The sequence below is a fragment of the Lemur catta genome, chromosome 1 (assembly GCF_020740605.2).
Source record: "Lemur catta isolate mLemCat1 chromosome 1, mLemCat1.pri, whole genome shotgun sequence".
NCBI lineage: Eukaryota > Metazoa > Chordata > Mammalia > Primates > Lemuridae > Lemur > Lemur catta.
This window is the reverse complement of record NC_059128.1, coordinates 37,413,880-37,431,223: the sequence shown is the minus strand read 5'-3', so window position 1 is coordinate 37,431,223 and position 17,344 is coordinate 37,413,880. Positions and strand designations below refer to the sequence as shown.

Sequence of the window (17,344 nt, the reverse complement as noted above, 5' to 3'; positions counted from 1 at the left end):
GAAATCATAAAATTTTGTTCCTGCTTTTAAGGAACTTAAGGCCTAGCTGGGAAGATTGGACATTCATTTAAACAAATCTGAATCCATGTCAACATATTTTGTGTTGTAGGTGGCAAAAGTTGAGTGTGAGGAAGGGACAGTCCTGGAACTGATAAAGAAAGGATCTGGGATGACACGTGAGTGTGCGAAGCAATGTGCTAAGGAGATAGGAAGTATCATAAAGGATTAGTTGACAAGAATGGTGACTAATTAGCTGTGGGAGAAAGGAGGAAGAGCTAATTAAGGGTGAAAACATTTCAGAGCTGGGTGACTGAATGATTCCTATCACTGACAAAAACAGGAAATCTGAGGGTGAACTGGTTTGAGGAAAAGCTGACATTTGTTTTTAAACCTCCGGATTCTGACATGATGGCACTGACGCAGGGCATTTTGACGCAGCCTGGGGCAGAGATGGGATAAGCATCACAGATGAGATGAGGTTGACAATTACACACCATACGTGCTGAATTTTTTAAAAGCTGGGAAGTTAAATGATTTGTTTTTAGGCTTTGTCACAGTAGCCCTGAGTTAAAATGGTCCTTAATATCACATATCCAATGACAGTCAGATGAATATGCACAGTAGGCAATTGGAAGCGCAGGAATGAAATTTAGTACAGAGGGCAGAATATTTGCATTGGGGTGTATTCCTAGCAGAAATGAAGCCATGAGAGTGGAGGAAGTCTCCAAGGCAGGGGAGGCTAAGGGATGCAGCTTAGGATGACACCATGGTTTAAGATCAAAAGGAATAAGCAGAGCTATAGAAAAGACAGTCCTGAGTGTTAGAAAGGGCACCACAATAGTGTAGGTTATGGCAGCCAAGGAGAAGGAAACTTCTCAGAAGAAAGGGAGACGCTCTAGGGTAGGATGTTGTAGATGCAGCAAGGAAATGAGAACTGAGAAAGGACCGCTGGATTTGGAGACTGGAAGGCCATTCATAACCGGAGAGAGCAGCGTTATGAGTAGTGGGGAGGAGATCCCTAGTGTAAGGGGCTGGCTGGGCGGTGGGAAGTTCGAAGTAATAAAGAAGATGGTAGTTTGAGGAGTAGGAGCGGCAAGTAAAGTTTGGAAGGGAGGGGTGAAGATTCTAGAAAGCGGAGATATTGGATTAAGCAAAGTCTCATCAAAGGCAGGAAAAAAATGGGATTAGCCATAGCTCTTTCTTTCCAAAGAAGGGAGAAGAAGGAAGGGATGGCTAAAGATGGAGAGACGTTTTGGGAAAATATGAGTGTGGCTACAGATACTTGTTGAGGAGGAAAGGAAATAAAGCGGCTTGGGGTAAATTAATTCGAATTTTCCCTGGAAAATTAGTCATGAGGTCTTCCTGAGACTGAGCAGGTTGGGGTAGGGCTTGAAGTGAGTAGGAAAAGCCAAGGCTGTGTTGTCTAAGACAGTAGTGATGAGCCACATAAGGCCACTGAGCACTTGCAATGTGGCCAGTCCACAAGAGGTGTCCTGTATGTATGAACAATCTACTGGATCTTAGACTCAGTACAAAAGAGGATGCAAAATATCTCATTAATGCTTTTTATACCGATTACATGTCGAAAGGCTAATTCTTTTGGATATATTGGATTAAATCAAATATATAATCAAGACTAATTATACTTGTTTCATTTTACTTTTTAATGTGGCTACTAGAAAATTTCAAGTTATATATGTGGCTCACATTGTATTTCTATTGGACAGCACTGGTCTTGAAAAATACAGTGAGGATTCAAAAAGGAATGAAAAAAAGGGCTGCCAAAAAGTAAAGAGGGTTTGGATAAAGTCAAGGATTTCTAGCAAATCCAATCAATGGGGTCAGATGCTCGGTGTTCTCATCGGTAGGCGGTGGGTGACCCAGGGCTGTGAATTGGCATAAGGAGCATGGTCAGAGGACTCTAAGATCCAAGAGGACAGAATTGAAATGAATGACTGTGGGACTCAGGCTGGGAATGACAGTCTAGACAGCTGGGGACTGCCAGGCTGGGAGAATGGCAATGGCATATGTGGTCAGAGCGCCAGCAAATCCTAAAGTTCTGATGATTCAGAGGGAAGGGTAGGAGGTGAGGAAGGTGGGGTCAGACAGAATTTCTGTGTTTCAGATCTGCTGTGTAAATACCGATTTTTCACATTTTATTTTTTCTTAGAATGACGTGAACTTGTGTAGGAAGCTTTATAGTACCAGATCCAGAAAAGCAGGTATTTGAATAAAGTTTCTTTAGAACCCAAGCAAGTTTGCATTCCCACCAGCAGTGTATGAGTGTTCCTATCTCTCCGCATCCACGCCAACATGTGTTGTTTTGGGATTTTTTGATAAAGGCCATTCTCACCGGAGTTAAGTGGTATCTCATTGTGGTTTTGATTTGCATTTCCCTGATGATTAGGGAATGCAAACTAGTGCAACCCCTATGGAAAGCAATATGGAGATACCTTAAACAGATTCAAGTAGACCTACCATTTGATCCAGCAATCCCATTATTGGGCATATACCCAGAAGAACAAAAGTCATTCTTTAACAAAAACACCTGTACCCGAATGTTTATAGCAGCACAATTTACAATCGCAAGGATGTGGAAACAACCCAAGTGCCCATCAATCCACGAATGGATTAGTAAACTGTGGTATATGTATACCATGGAGTACTACTCAGCTATAAGAAATAACAATGATACGACATCTCTTTGGTTCTCCTGGAGAGAGCTGGAACCCATTATACTAAGTGAAGTATCCAAAGAATGGAAAAACAAGCATCACATGTACTCACCAGAAAACTGGTTTCCCTGATCATCACCTAAATGTACATCAGGGAAGGATACCAATTGGATATCAGACTGGGATGGGGGGTGGGGGGAGGGGATGGGTGTATGCCTACATGATGAGTGCGTTGCACACCCTCTGGGGAATGGTCATGCTTGAAGGTGCAGACCCGGGGAGGTGGGGGGGGGGAGGGGATGGAGGTATGACTACATGATGAGTGCCAGGTGCACTGTCGGGAGAATGAGAACGGACGCGCTTGGGACTCTGACTCGGGGGGATGGGTGGGACATGGAAAATGTATATAACCTAAACTTATGTACCCCCATGATGAGCTGAAATAAAAAAAATATATATATAAAAAAATAAAAATAAAAAAAAAAAAAAAAAAGAACCCAAGCAAGAAAAATACAAGTAACTCTGTAACTGGAACAAATTATCCTAAGGAGTCTTTGGGAACAATAAAGTATAAATAGCTTTTCTCTTTTAATATCCTCCTAATGCAGAAAAGCCAGATGAGAGTTTAAACATCTGAGTGTACATTCACTAAGCATACTCACTAGGACAGGTATATTACTATATTGCTTTGCCAATTATAAAAATTAAAGCTACTATGCTAAAAAAAAAAAAAAGCCTGAGGAGTAACACATTGGCTTTGAAATGAGAGAACAGTGCATCCTATCAATTTGATAAACTGGACTGAGCTTGGTGATTTCATCTTAGCCCCCAAACCACAAGTGCATAAGTACATGCTGCAGCCTGCCTGGGACTGTTTCAGAACTAATTCGGTAAAAGGTGAGCTGGCAGATTTGAAGAATCCTAATACCAAATGTTGAAACCAGTACTCCCCTCATTTCCAGAATCCAATCACTAGCAGAAAAGAAGAATAAGAGAAGTGATCCAAGGTTTGAATTAACAACTAAATGGAAATGAAATCCTATGTCAAATTTCTAGAAAGAAAGCCCTTTGCTGCAGTCCAAATATTCTGGTTTGGGAAACTATTTTAAATGCATTTAAATGACCCAATAGTAGCTTCACTATTCAGAAAGTATACTAAAAATGTAAAAACAGAAAAGACAGTGGTGCAACTATCCATATCTTATTTATAAGACAAAATGTAGTAGTGTAAGTGGATAATATCAAATGGCAATAAATTGTTCAGTTATCTGTACTGTACCCTATTCTTAATGTATATTTATATTCCATCTTGGCCCAGAAAATATTTCAGGCACCACTGAACCACTTGCTATAAGACAAGATAATGCTACTTTTTAAAAGGCAAGTGAGGAAATGTGAAAAATTCCTGTTTGTAGATATCAGCGTTTCAACAGAAGAATTGTCGAAAAAAGATATGCTGTTGATTTACTTTTTAGCAAGTTTCCAATGATTTGACTACAATAATTGTAGTCGTTTCCAATCCACTGTCCAAAGCAGTGACAGAAAGCCAGTTTTTTTCTGACTCATTTTCGTGAAGCAAACAGAGTGTCACCACAAAATGTTAACAAGAAGAAATAGAGGGGACTTTCCCTACTTTAATAATCTTTCCTCTTTTTACATGAAGCTGGAGAAAGATAATGGAAGTAGATGTAATAAAATTCTTTAAACAGACACAGAGACCTTCAGAGATGACATCTTCCAGTCAATTAATCCATGAGTTTCATTTGCCAAGACAGTCTCCCACAGAGGTTAAAACTTTAAATGGTAATCTGGGAGCCCCGAGGGGGGAAACTGCTGGCAGGGACTTTTTGCAGATAAGACACCTGCAGTGATTCCATTTTCCAGGCCCTTCCCTCACACCTCCTAAATACAATCAGTATAATTGTCAAGAGAAAAATGCCAGCACTATTTCTAGACTTTTAAATAATTCTGTGGATGTTTTGAAAGCAAAGACACATTAAGCCTGGTATGTCCTATAGATAGTAAAAGTGCACAGCATTTAATCCACTACCCTAAATGAGCTTTGGTGGAACAAAGGAAAATGAAGAATGTGATTGCCAAAGGCACAGCCAGCAGCAATCTCTCGTGCTTTTCTTCCATGAGAGACAGAAGCAAACACAGTATTTCCTAACGCTACTCCTCAGGTTGGACTGAAGGCAAAAGCTGCTTTATGTTTACCCAGGGCTTAACATTTTCCTCACTTAGAAGTGAATGTGAACTAACGGATGCCGTGAGCATTGCAGAGGGGAAGGGCATGCCTCTAATCCTCGCTTGGGTGAGGCAAAGACATAAAATGTAACCAAAACGTTTGTACCCTCATAATATCTTGAAATAAAAAAAAAAAAAAGAAGTGTATGTGATTCCTGTTTGGTAATTCTAACCACTAGGACTAGAACATTCCCGTTCTTTCCAAGCTGTGAAGTTAACACAATGATGCCTAGGCCCTTGGTCATCATGACCGGGCGGGCCTGGCCAGGAAGTGAGGCAGCAGGGCCCGTCTGTTTTAAACAGCACGGCCAGCTTCTCCTGGTAAACTGCTCTCAAAGCCACAGCTCACTTGGAGGGGTTTTCACAGGACAACTGGGATCGAAGGAAGAGACAGCCACACGGAGGGAAAGATAGGCTTTGGGAATATAGTAGTTGAGGCATGAAGAAAGATTTGTGAGCACTCAACAATGACTGTCTTCATGTATTTTTTCTTTCTTTAAGCTTTCTGACCACATCAATACAAACCATTCATTTGGTCTATTGGTCATCAATCATAATTAGCAACAAAATCTTAAGTCTGTGCCACATCTTCTTAAAATCCATCACTGTAGTGGAATAGAAAAGAACCACGAAGGTAGAGGGCTGTTGGCTCTTTTCTTAAATATGAATATATTTAAACATTTTTGACCCAGATCATAACAGCAAAAATATTTCTTTAGCTAAAAAGATACCAGGAATGATCTCTCATTGTACCTCTGTTGCATTCAATAAAATACTTGCCAATGTTCAGTTTGGTGAACTATTTCTGAAGGAAGGAGATAAAGTATGACTGCATTTGAAGCATGCCCACAGCAAAATGGGTGGAATTGCAATAAATTCTAAAAATTAAAACGTGTTATGTTTGTACTTTTCAATTGTTCAACATTAATACCAGTTTTGGCAAAGAACTAAATAATGCTGGAATTATTTTTTCCCCCTTTGGCAATACAGGAAATAAGAAATAATTTAGGATTTTATTTTGTGAAACAATAAGACTTTACTCAGTTTTAACCTAAAGATATAACTCAAAAATAGTTTGGAGAAATAGAACTCTATACTTCTAAAGTTGTAAAACTCCTAAAATTTTCTTATGTGAAACATATGCTGTAAGTCTTAAATATAATTACCAAGATTTTAAAGTAGTTATTACTATCAATTGTCACCTAGGCAGAAGATGGCTTTTAAAAAATCATTAATGTCAAATTCTTGGCTTTCAAATTTTGAGCTTAAGGATGAGGCAGCCATGTTTCTTTGAGTGTCTGTGTGTATCTTCATAAGAACTGGAATGGTGACAGTATGTAAATATTAATACGTGGGCCAAACATGCACACAACTTAGGAGATCAGGTTGAGAAGGATGGGAAATTTGGTTGTGATGTACATATAATTATTTTTTTTAAAAGAGGTAATTTTATGAGAGCTATCCACTTCAAGGTCTAACTCAGATTTTGTCTTGTTGGATTCAGTGGATTTTAGAATTTAATTCTCTTATAAAGCAATTTAAAATATATCAACTACTTCACAGATTCTGTTCCAGAATGTATTATTAACTAGTCTAACAATGCAAAAGAATTAAGTACAGAATATCATTTCAAATATAAGGGAGGGAGCGAGGGAGGGAGGGAAGGAGGGAAAGGGAAAGAGACTTTTTAAATCTGAAGGGAGGGCCTCCTAACTATGATGGAAGATTTCATCCACAATCCCTATTCACGTGTAGCAATCATAATGATTTAGTCTATAGAATATCAGGATTGTTATTGCTTTTAAATGAAACAAGTATTAATCCAGAGAAATCTGAGAGAAATAATAGATTTGAAGCTGAGAATTTAGATTAGCCTTTTTGTCAACCTTTCTCATCTGTCATGAATCCTCTTTTTAAAAAAAAAGACACTGCAGAGAGTTCATCTGTACAGTTTAAAACTGAAACACGTAATTAAAGAATGACTTGAACCTATTGATTTTATCCTAGTCTTTTTCTTAATTTTAGGAATAACTCTTATAGTAAAGACACATGTATCTGAAGTTCCACAATTCTTTCAGTTTCATGTCCGCTACTTCCATTAAATTATTTTAAATACTTTTTGAGATATATATACTCTTATTTTATAAAAACTGTTTCTGTTGCCTGCCTAGCCCCTTAGCTTCATTTTAATGTTATATATAGACACATTAGATAATATTTAGCAAATATTAATTAACATTGATTAACTCTGGGTGGTAGAATTTTGGGTGATTTGTGGCTTTCATTTGAACCTCTCTTTGTACAAAGGAAAATTTTCATAATGTATATTCATTATTTTTAGAAAAATAATAAAGCCATTATTCTCTCAAAACTTTGAAATATTACCTTATAAAGATTCTCTTGAAAATGGTAATACAGCGTGAAAAGAGAGACCTTTATTTTCAACAGAGTAACTGACTATCTACATTTGATATACTATCTACATAATAAGTTTTCTTTCACTCAGAAAACAAAAAATTCCCAGCTCTCCAGCTACGCCAGTTTTCCCATTGGATTTCATTAGAATCTGCAGAGAGTTTGTAAATGTAATATTTAATGTCATAATATTTTTACAATATTCTAATGAGTCTAAAAGCTGATTTTGATAGAAAGTAGTGTTGGTACGCGTTTATGTAGATGTATAAAATTGTCTTTACCAAATGCCATTTTCAAAAGGCAAGTATTTCTTTCAATTACTATGGCTAAAACAGATATTGCCTCTGTGTATTCTGAGATGCTTGGCTCTTATAAAAGTTTCAAACTAGCAGCTTCAGAACAGACTACCCTGAAGTGTTTCTACAGAGCACTGTAGACCAGGCAAAGAATTTTCAAAATATTTTATTTTGTAAAAAGAAAAAAAAAGCTAATGCCTTTAGGTTACACTCTCTGCAAAGTGTTTCATCTTCTTTCCATCAATAACTTACACGCCGCGGAAGCCGTAAGTACAGAATGCTGCCACCCAGAGTCAAATGGGAGCTGACCCTTAGCCCCAAGCACACATGTATCAATCCACCATATTACTAAGCATCCTGCCAGATCAATTTATCGAGCACAGTGAAATCTGGGAAAAAAGACCTTTACAGCACAAATAGAACCATGTGGATGGATGGTTCCGATCAAACTTTGTTCGCCTGGCACAACACCATTTGGATTTAGGTAATATTAAAAGCATGGGCTTCATGATCAGAATGGCCAGTGTTCAGGACCTAGTTACATCCTGGGGCAAATTACTGACTTTCTCAGCCTTAAGACCCTCAGTTTCCTCCTCTATGAAATAAGAGTAACACAAAAATCTCATGCAGTCTTAATTAAGACAAGGTATGTAACAAAAGCTGAGCAACTGGCACATAGCTAGTATTTATAGAGAATCTAGAGATGAAGAATTGATGATGATGGTGATGACAACAACAACGATGGCATAACTTAGTCAAGATCAATGACTTGCTGCTAAATTTTGCTTTGTCCATAAAGAGAGAACCTATGTGAAAATATCTCAGAAGAGCTAAATAGAGTTCATTTTCTATAACTTAACACTAGTAAGAGAAGCAGGGGAGGTCTGGGGTGGGAAGAGTTCTGGATTTGAAGCCAAGAGAATCACTATTTACTACTTAATTTGCCACTTACCACAAAACTTTGGGCAAGTCACTTAACTTCTTTGTGTCTCAAGAGTACATTGAAAAGCTCAAAAGAGAAGATGTTTTGCAAAATGAAATCTCGTGTGAGGGGTCATTAAGTCCACACAATTACCTACATAAATATTAATAATTCATATCTTTAGAAAAGTCATTGAGGAAGAAGCCATCCACCTCAGAGGCAGATGGTGGAGCAGTGGGAAGTGAGAGGCTCTGGAGACAGACAGCCCAGGCTTGCATCCAGCCTCTGGCATAACTAGCTGTGTGCCTGGACAGAAGCCTCAGTCATCACCTGTAAAATGGGGACAATAATAGAACTTATACCTCACGGGATCTGCGAGGATTACATGCAATAATGCAAGCAAAGCACTCAGTAAAAGTGCCCCATAAATAGTAGTTATAATTATACTGATCTGTAAGATTATTATCTACATAGGTATTTTATTAGGTTACTGTTTTATTCTCATTTGGTTTTGAGTAGAATGTGCTTTGGTTTATTAACCAATATTTGGTAGTAGTTGCATAATTTTTTTTAAATTGGAAGCACAATTGGTGTGAGATAGTATAATGTGGACTTTAGCCTCTCTTTAAACATTTTTGTCTATAGCTGAAATCATGTACGTTGATAAGGTTCCTTTTGCATATGCACTACAGTTTTTATGACATATAATTAGTTTCAGTGAAGTCTTCATGAAATATTCAATCTGCTGCAATTTTTCCATGGAATATTCAATAATATGGAGAAAACCTGAAACTAACATTATTTCCTTTCCAAGCAAAACTTTCATCTCCTAATACTTCTAGAGGACATTATTGACAACGTTGCATTGACTCCTTTTAACTGCATTCACTGCTGCTCCCAGATCACACCCATTTTATCATTTATTTCCGGACCTCTGCTGGTCTATGGATTGGGCCACGAATTATTACACACAAGTGGCTTCAACCCTGATTACATATTAAACTCACCTGAGGAGTTTTTCAAAAACACTGATGCTTGGCTCAATTGAATCAGACTCTCTAGGGGTGGAGCTCAGGCATCCTTTGTGTTTTTTTCAAGCTTCCCAAGTGATTCCAACATATAGCCAGAGTTAAAGACAACTGTTTTTTATAATAAGGAAATGAAAATGAAGAAGATACACTGAAAATGCTAAACAAAAAAAATCCTATTTTAGATTTAGTTTAGATTAAAAATTCACCGTGAGGAGGAAAAAAAAGAATAATTCACTTCTTACCATTTCTCTTTTGTGCCTATAAACCCACCCACCCAGTTAGGTATAGTCAGTTTTCAAGATAATGCCTTTGTTCTGTTTGACAAAAGGAAATCAATGGTACTGAAGACTACCAAAGGTCACTGAGTATAAAAGATCCTCAACGATCTTCAATTAATCTTCACAAGTAGCTGTAGGTCGGAAATGGAAGTGATTGTCTTCAATGGGCAAACTATGACATTCTGTGTTATCGGAAGACAAATGTCCATACATTGTTTTTTAAACCCCAGAGAGAAGGTCAATTGAGGCAAGTGAGTCAAAACACATAGGACTGTGATGAAATAGCATCCTATATCTTACACAAATAAAACAGAAAACCTGCCATCTTTTCCTATCTACTTTTGTTAAAAATAGAAAAAGCTCATAATCGTAGTCTAAAAACCAGTCTTTATGTCCAACCAAACTTGATATTATATCAAGCCATGGTTGTCGAGAGTGTATATCAAATAAACTGGATGGGTCTAAACACATAACAAGAATGAAATGTTACAAAGAATTTTCACGGCTTCCTTCTATATTACACAAACACATGCTATATCATGCACTTGTCACCATTCTCTAAAATATTGTGCCTCCATTGCCATACATATCTCATTTACTGGCTTTTACATTTATCAGGTCCATCTATTTACTTTTGACAGCTGTATTTCCAATAGATCCAAGAAATTTGAAGTAGATGATTGCATTTTATGTCATTGCCACCCAGTCCAACAAACAAGAGGCAAGGCAGGCGTGCTTTTAATTCTGAGATTTGTGTTTTTCTTGAAAAATATACCAAAGAAAATCCCTACAGAGGCATTAAAGAAAAAAAGACATCCTCTTTTTCCTGTGGTATAAAATTACAAGGGGAGGATGCCAGGTTTTTAAAAACTCAACTGCTGCTCCAGAGTATTCTTGGTCCCCCGAGGGATGCTGCAAAACCCTGCAGGTTAAATCAAACGCGCCTTCTTCAGAACCATGTTTGTTAAAAATTAAAAGACACTTCATCTGACAAACGCCCAAGTTACCACACACAATTCGTTCTTGTAAATCATCTTTCTCCTCAGAATCTGTAACTGAGCAAGGTGAAGGGGAGAATTTTAATGTAACAAAGGAGAGATGGAAGTGTGAAATATGAGGCTGAATAAAAATGGCTGAAAAGCCATCCAAGCCAGGCTGGAGGGTGGCCACACCCAGTGCTAATATGGACTGTTCCAAAATAAATCTGTTATACTAGAGGGCCACCAGCACTGTTCTGTTATCTCCCTCCATTTATTCCACAGATATCCATTATTAACACATAATAGTCACAGGTTACTCCAATGACAGACAAAAACATTGAAATATTTCAAAGTGAACCATCGTAATATGTGGCTACGCCATCATATTTTCAGGATTTCGAGAGCTAGTCTGCATTTCCAGTTTCCTTTGTGTCACCACAAATAACAACCCTGAAATGGGTGTGTCCCTCTTAGAAGGATGCTCTTGAGCCCTCTCAGCTAATGGTTTTGCCAGATTTCAACCTCTGGGCAGACATAAATGCACTGGGATGCATGGAACAATAAGAAAGCACGTTAACTCTTGGGATGAGAAAAGATTAAAGAAGTACTGAATGATCAACAGATCCCAAAAGAACTCCCGGAGGAGGTGAATGATGCATTATTTAAAAAACCAGCATTACAACAAGAGAACAAAGGGGTGGAGAGGAGTTAAAAAAAAAAAAAGAAAGAAAGAAAGAAAAAAATCAAACACCATCCATTTTGATTTTTGAAATAACAGGTTTACTCCCCCCAACAGAAAGCTCTTGGGCATAAAGCATGCACAGGTCCCACAGGTGAAATGATGCACAATGGACGAGTCCGGATCCCGGTTTCCCGTGCGCCTCGGGCATGCATTACTAAAATAAAGAGAATACCCTGACTTTTCCAGTTGCTCCACACACAGTCCATCTTGGTGGAATCGGCGGTGGCTTGCATCGTGCGGGCTTTAGGGGCTCGCCGTTGCTCTCCTCGGGGGCGCTGAGCGTGCACCCAAGCGGCAGTGCCCGGGCTGCAGCGCGGGGCTCGCGGTGGCCGCGGCTGGAGACAGAGCGAGGCTGCAGCAGCCGGCGCGCGGCGAGGGGCGGGCGTGTCGCGGCGCCGCAGTCTGCGTGGCCGGCAGCGAATCAGCGCGGCGCGGCCCGGAGCCGCCTGCGCGCACTGGATGCGGGCGCCTCGGCGCGGCAGCGATAGCCTGGCCGCCGAGCGGGGCTACCCTGGAGACGATTAAAGCGGTTCCGACTTGGAGGGCACTTATATGGCCTAGGATTGGGGAAAAAGGGCCAAGGGTGGGGGGTGAAAGTACGGGGACATGGGCTGTTTTTGACTGGCTGGATGCATATTCTAGAAATTTCTTTGAAACCCAAGAAACCTGTTGGACAAGACCGAGTCAATGGCAATACAAATGTCAGGCTTGCAGCATAATGGCTTCTAATTGTCCCCACCGTTCACTCACCTCTCCCTTCCCTACTTCTGGAAATTCTTATCAACCACAATGAATTTTAATTGTCTGGAATCTTCCGAAGAATTGCCAGATTCTCTGCCTCTTTTGGAATATTCCACAGCTATCTAAAACCTTTCTTGGCAAGCAGCAATCGCTGGAAAGAAATCCTCTAGCTCATCACTGAGGGCGTGTGTGTTTCTCCGGTTGCCCTTCTACCCCCCCGTTTGCAGATTGAATGAATAAGTATCAGAATGTGGTGCCTGTAGGCCCCAGATCAAAGCCCCTAGACTCTGGCACATGGAGTTACTGGTCACTGCAGTGACAGTCCAAGGGTGGTCAGTGTGGGGACATTCAAAACAGAACTCAAGGAAGCAAAGGGCATTGTCTCAACAGTGTTATCTTTGAGATGGAGCATTGTGGGTTGATGGAGGTGGGTGGTGTGTATAATTTGGGAGATGAGTTTGGCTTGCAAGCCCAGTTAGTCAAGGATTTTAGGAGTCCCCAGTTAAAATGCAAATATCCAAGGAAGGAACAGAACAATGGGTTCTGTTCTTAGCATAAACTACTTTATCAGAACACGCACCAAGACCTTGAAAGAATGGACAGGGGAGAGGTGTATTTTGATGAGGAAAAGGTGGAAACAGCAAAGACACAGGACTGGAATGTTGGCATTGTCTGGAAAAGAAGGTCGGGGTGAAAGGGGTCCCTTGAGAAGACAAGACCCAGCATAAGGACAGAGGATGTCTTGGAGACCAGAGGGGTATATATAATAGAAGGAAGAGTTCCTAGACACCAAGGACAGACTCCCCACTTCATTTTGTTGTGGTGTGGCCTTACCCATTACCAGGCTTTCTCTTTGCCTCCTGGGGAAGTGGAGCCTTCCAGATTATTCCACAGTTCCCAGAGGTGTTCCTTCCCAGACCCAAATCTACATTTGCATATCCTGTGCCAGCAAGGGCCTAAGGACAGCCACCTCAAGGTTACACTTGTAAACACGATTTATCTTTCATTTTTATGAAGCATATAATCTTCAAAATATGATCTTTGGGGTCATGCATATTCTTTACAGAATACAAGCTTCACAAGAAACCAGCTGGGCCTCTGCATATTTCTGTAATAAATCTGAAATTATTCTTGAGGATGTTTAATGCGGTGTCAGAGCTCCCACGGGGTTGACGGGAAGGAACAACGGTGACTACATTATTACAAAGCACTTTTCAAACTGGCCTGCTCTAGGGACATTAGTGACTTTCCACTATTTGTATTCACTACTCCCCCACCCCCTTTTTTTTTCATTGCGATGGTCATTTTGGGGAATTCAGTCAGCAAAATAGTGAAAAGATTGGCACGTGATGATGGCCTGACCAGCACCGAATTCTCACTGCACGATGATGCAGGACAAGACCCAGAAGGAAGGAGAGCGCAGGGCAGGGGTTGTGGGTGGCTGTTCTTGCCCTGGCCTCTTTTCAAGAGGAAATCCTTAGAGCCTTGGCCACTAGGAGGCACTGCCAGTCCAGCGATAGCCCCAGTGATCAGCCCTAAGTCCAGAAGGTGCCAGCAGGTACCTTCAGTGGTAAGTGTTAAGTGTCCAACCGCATTACCAGAAACATGGGGCACTGGGACTCTGACAGTCTGTGTGGTGTGTATCGCTGATCTGAGTAGCAAGCTGAGAGCCGCACAGCCCCAATGAGGCAGAAGCCAGCGGAGGCTAGATTATGTCAGACTTTTTGGGCCATGTGCTTTCATTGATCACAAAGTTGACCTTGGAAGGTCAGCTTAGCTTAAAGACCAAATTATTTCCAGTCATACTAAGTCTGAAGAGAGAAGTTTGGTGGCACATGAAAAAAACAATATAGCAGTTTGATAGTTGAAGGTTGAGGAAGTAAGATGACAGATGACACAAAGACACTAATGAAAAAAGAATTGGGAGGGCTTTAGATTAACGCATAGGTGGTAAAAGAAACATAAATGAATTTATCAAAGGAAAATCAAGAATGACTTGAATTGTAAAAGTTAGTTATGGTGGCCTTCAGCAAGTCATTTATCAACTCTAGGCCTCTCTTATACAAATAAATTAAAGCTTTAGGTGTTTGTTTCTATGAAATAAGAATTCATTTCCCACAAACATTGTAAATGGGTGCTTTCTTTGCACAAGTGTATACACAGTATTAATTGAATGCTCTTGCCAAGATCTAAACGATAAAATGGGTAGAAAAGATATGTAAATTTTCCTTAAGTGGTGAAAGAAAACAGAAAGCAAAATAAAGCTTGCTAAAAGCGGGCAGGAATTGCCACTATCTTTAAACCAGTAGAGAACAGACGGGCTTTATCCACAGCCAGCTTAGATTCTTGGTTTAGATGCCTGCCAGGAGAGGAAGTGATTTCTTTAGATTTCAGGATGAAATCATGCATTAGGCAGTCTGTTCTAAGGAAAAGCAAAATAGTTGGGTTTTGTAATCTCATCCCAGATCAAGATGAATGTTGAAGGCTGGCATGCCAGAGTGGCGGTATGGTGTGTCTCCTATAGCACCAGAATTTTACTGATGAGAATCAGTGGCACCTACGTCGACATATTTATTCAGCAAATATTGACTGAGCACCTACTGTGTGCTGGACACTGCTCTAGGCATAAAGCAAAGTTCCTACCTTAAAGAAGCATATGTGCTAGTGCGTGTGTGGGCAAATAATAATAGAAAAAGTAAATATGTAACATGTTATTTGTGAACAAGTGTATGGGAAAAATAAAGCAGGTAAAAGAGGATAGAGTGGGTGTGGGGTAGAAGTTTGCTATTTTATCAGGAGGGTCAGCAAAGCCTAACTCATAGGGTAAAATTGGAGCAGACACCTGAAGGAAGAGCAAGAGAGCACTGCTAAGATATATGGGAGAAGAGCACTCACAGATGCTCTGAATTCTCATGACAGAATGTAAGAACTGGTAAGCTATATCAAGCATTCCCATAGAACTGCTTGATCTTTTTTTTTCCTCTGAGAAGTATAGCAATTAGAAGAAAAGGCAGAGAACCAAAAATACACTTCATGGTGATCAAAGAACACTAAGAACTCTACCTTATGCCATATGGAATAAAGAACTTTAAAAAGACAACCAATGTGCTATATAACCCACTGTACCAAAATAATGCATGAATTGTGGAGGTTCAAACAATGGATTAGCACTTGTTATTTGCCAGGAGCTTTCTCATGTGGTATACATTTAGTCGTTACAAGGGCCCTATGAGGAAGACAGTGTTTACCCTCATTTCTTGATTCATTCATTCATTCGATCTACAAACATTTATAAAGCCCATGCTTAGTGCCTATCTCTGTAAATACAAAGGTAGCTGCCCACCGGGAACTTGAGTCTAGTGGGGGGAGATTTACACATAAATAGATAAATGCAATCCACTGATAGATGTATGAGCAGGAAAGAATAGATACACAAAACAGTGGTTAGGGAGAAGAAGAGGTTTCAGGAAAGGCTTCAGAGAGTAGGTGATAACTGAGCTGAATTTTGAATGAGAAATAGCATCACCAGTTTGAATCACAGGGCTTTGCTGGCAGACAGACATGGAATGGGAAACTTAATCACAGATATGTGCAGAGGCCAGATCGTGACAGCCCTGAGCAGTAATTCTGTGGGTAAATGAGGGAGACACTGAAGGGTCTTAAGGAGTGGACTAACACGAGAAGTTGAATAATTTATCCAAATTAGGAATTTTCCAGAATTGATAAAAGACATAAATTCTAGAGATTATAACAGTCAATCAGCCCTTAGCAAGACAAATAAGAAGAAATCAATACTCCTACCCACATCACAGTGGAACTGCAAGGCAAAGATAAGGAGAAACTCTTAAAAGCAAGCCTAAATAAAATACAGATTACCACAGAGAAACTGTTAGACCAACAGCAGTCTTTCACAAAACAAGAATACAATAGTTCGAGACAATAATGTCCTCAAAGTAGCACAGGAATATAATCTCATCTAGAATTCTATACCCAGCAAGACTAATACAGACATTTTCAAATATGTAAGAAATTAGAGAATTTACTAATTGTAGACCTTAAAGAAAAATCTACCAAAGGTGGTACTTCAGGAAGAAGAAAACTGAACCTAGTAGGAAGAAGAGAGATGCATGAAGGACTGCTGAGCATTAAAAATTACTAATGGTTAATTTGGGGGTTTATAAAAGAAAGGTAAAACTAAAACAGGAGATACAAAGAGAACCTGAGGTGGAACTGAGTGATAAAAGTAAAGGCATTCTAAGGTTCCTGCATTGTTCAGGAGGAGGATGGAAATAATAACTTTAGTCTTTGACAAGCAAGATTTGTATATTAAACATTTAAGTGTTACCACTAAAAGGAAATAACTAGAACATATAATTTCTAAATGAATATAATGCATAAACAAGGGAATTAATAAATTCAACCAAACAGACAGAAGTCAGGAAAGGGGAAAATGAGAATAAAAAAAAAAAAGGAACTGGTACCTGGGAAGCACAAAAGGAAATATAGTAAATCTGCATTTAATGTCATAGAGAGGTTCTTGGAAACTGTGACTTTAAACAAAAAGATATATAATGGAACCAATTTTTTTTTTCTCATCAGAGTTATAAATGAACCTACCTTGAACAAAATGACATCATTTGAGAACCTGCTGTATGTCTTTTCACTTAAAGGCACAGTTTCCAAAAACCTATCCACAATGTTAAGTGGGGACTTACAGTATTAGAAATACATCTAAATATATCCAAGTAATGCCAGCTAAAAAGATGGAAACTATCACAGTGGATGAAAAAAACAAAGCCAAAGGATGTTTACAAAAGAGAATCCTAATACATAGTTGAAATAAGAAAGTTGAAAGTAGAAATGGAAAAGGCTATGCCAGGTTAATACATTTTTATACAGCAACCTTGCTAAATTCACTTATTAGTTCTGTTTGTAGATTCTTTTGAATTTTCTATGTGCTTACAGGCATACCTTGGAGATATTGTGGATTCAGTTCCAGACCGCTCCAATAAAGTGA

The 17,344-nt window shown here is 39.4% G+C and overlaps 1 protein-coding gene across 3 annotated transcripts in view; it reads right to left on the bottom strand.

Moving 5' to 3' along the window:
* The window catches only part of RTN1 (reticulon 1), a 349,490-nt gene that overhangs the window by 12,770 nt on the left and 319,376 nt on the right, over window positions 1-17,344 (bottom strand). Inside the window, exon 1 of one of the 3 annotated variants that reach the window (XM_045566316.1) lies at window positions 11,759-12,119. The exons of the other annotated variants lie outside the window; for them this stretch is intronic. Coding sequence (XP_045422272.1) covers window positions 11,759-11,819 — 61 coding nt within the window. The 5' untranslated portion in view covers window positions 11,820-12,119. Of the gene's footprint in view, window positions 1-11,758; window positions 12,120-17,344 lie in introns of those variants that run through there. 3 annotated transcript variants of the gene reach the window in all.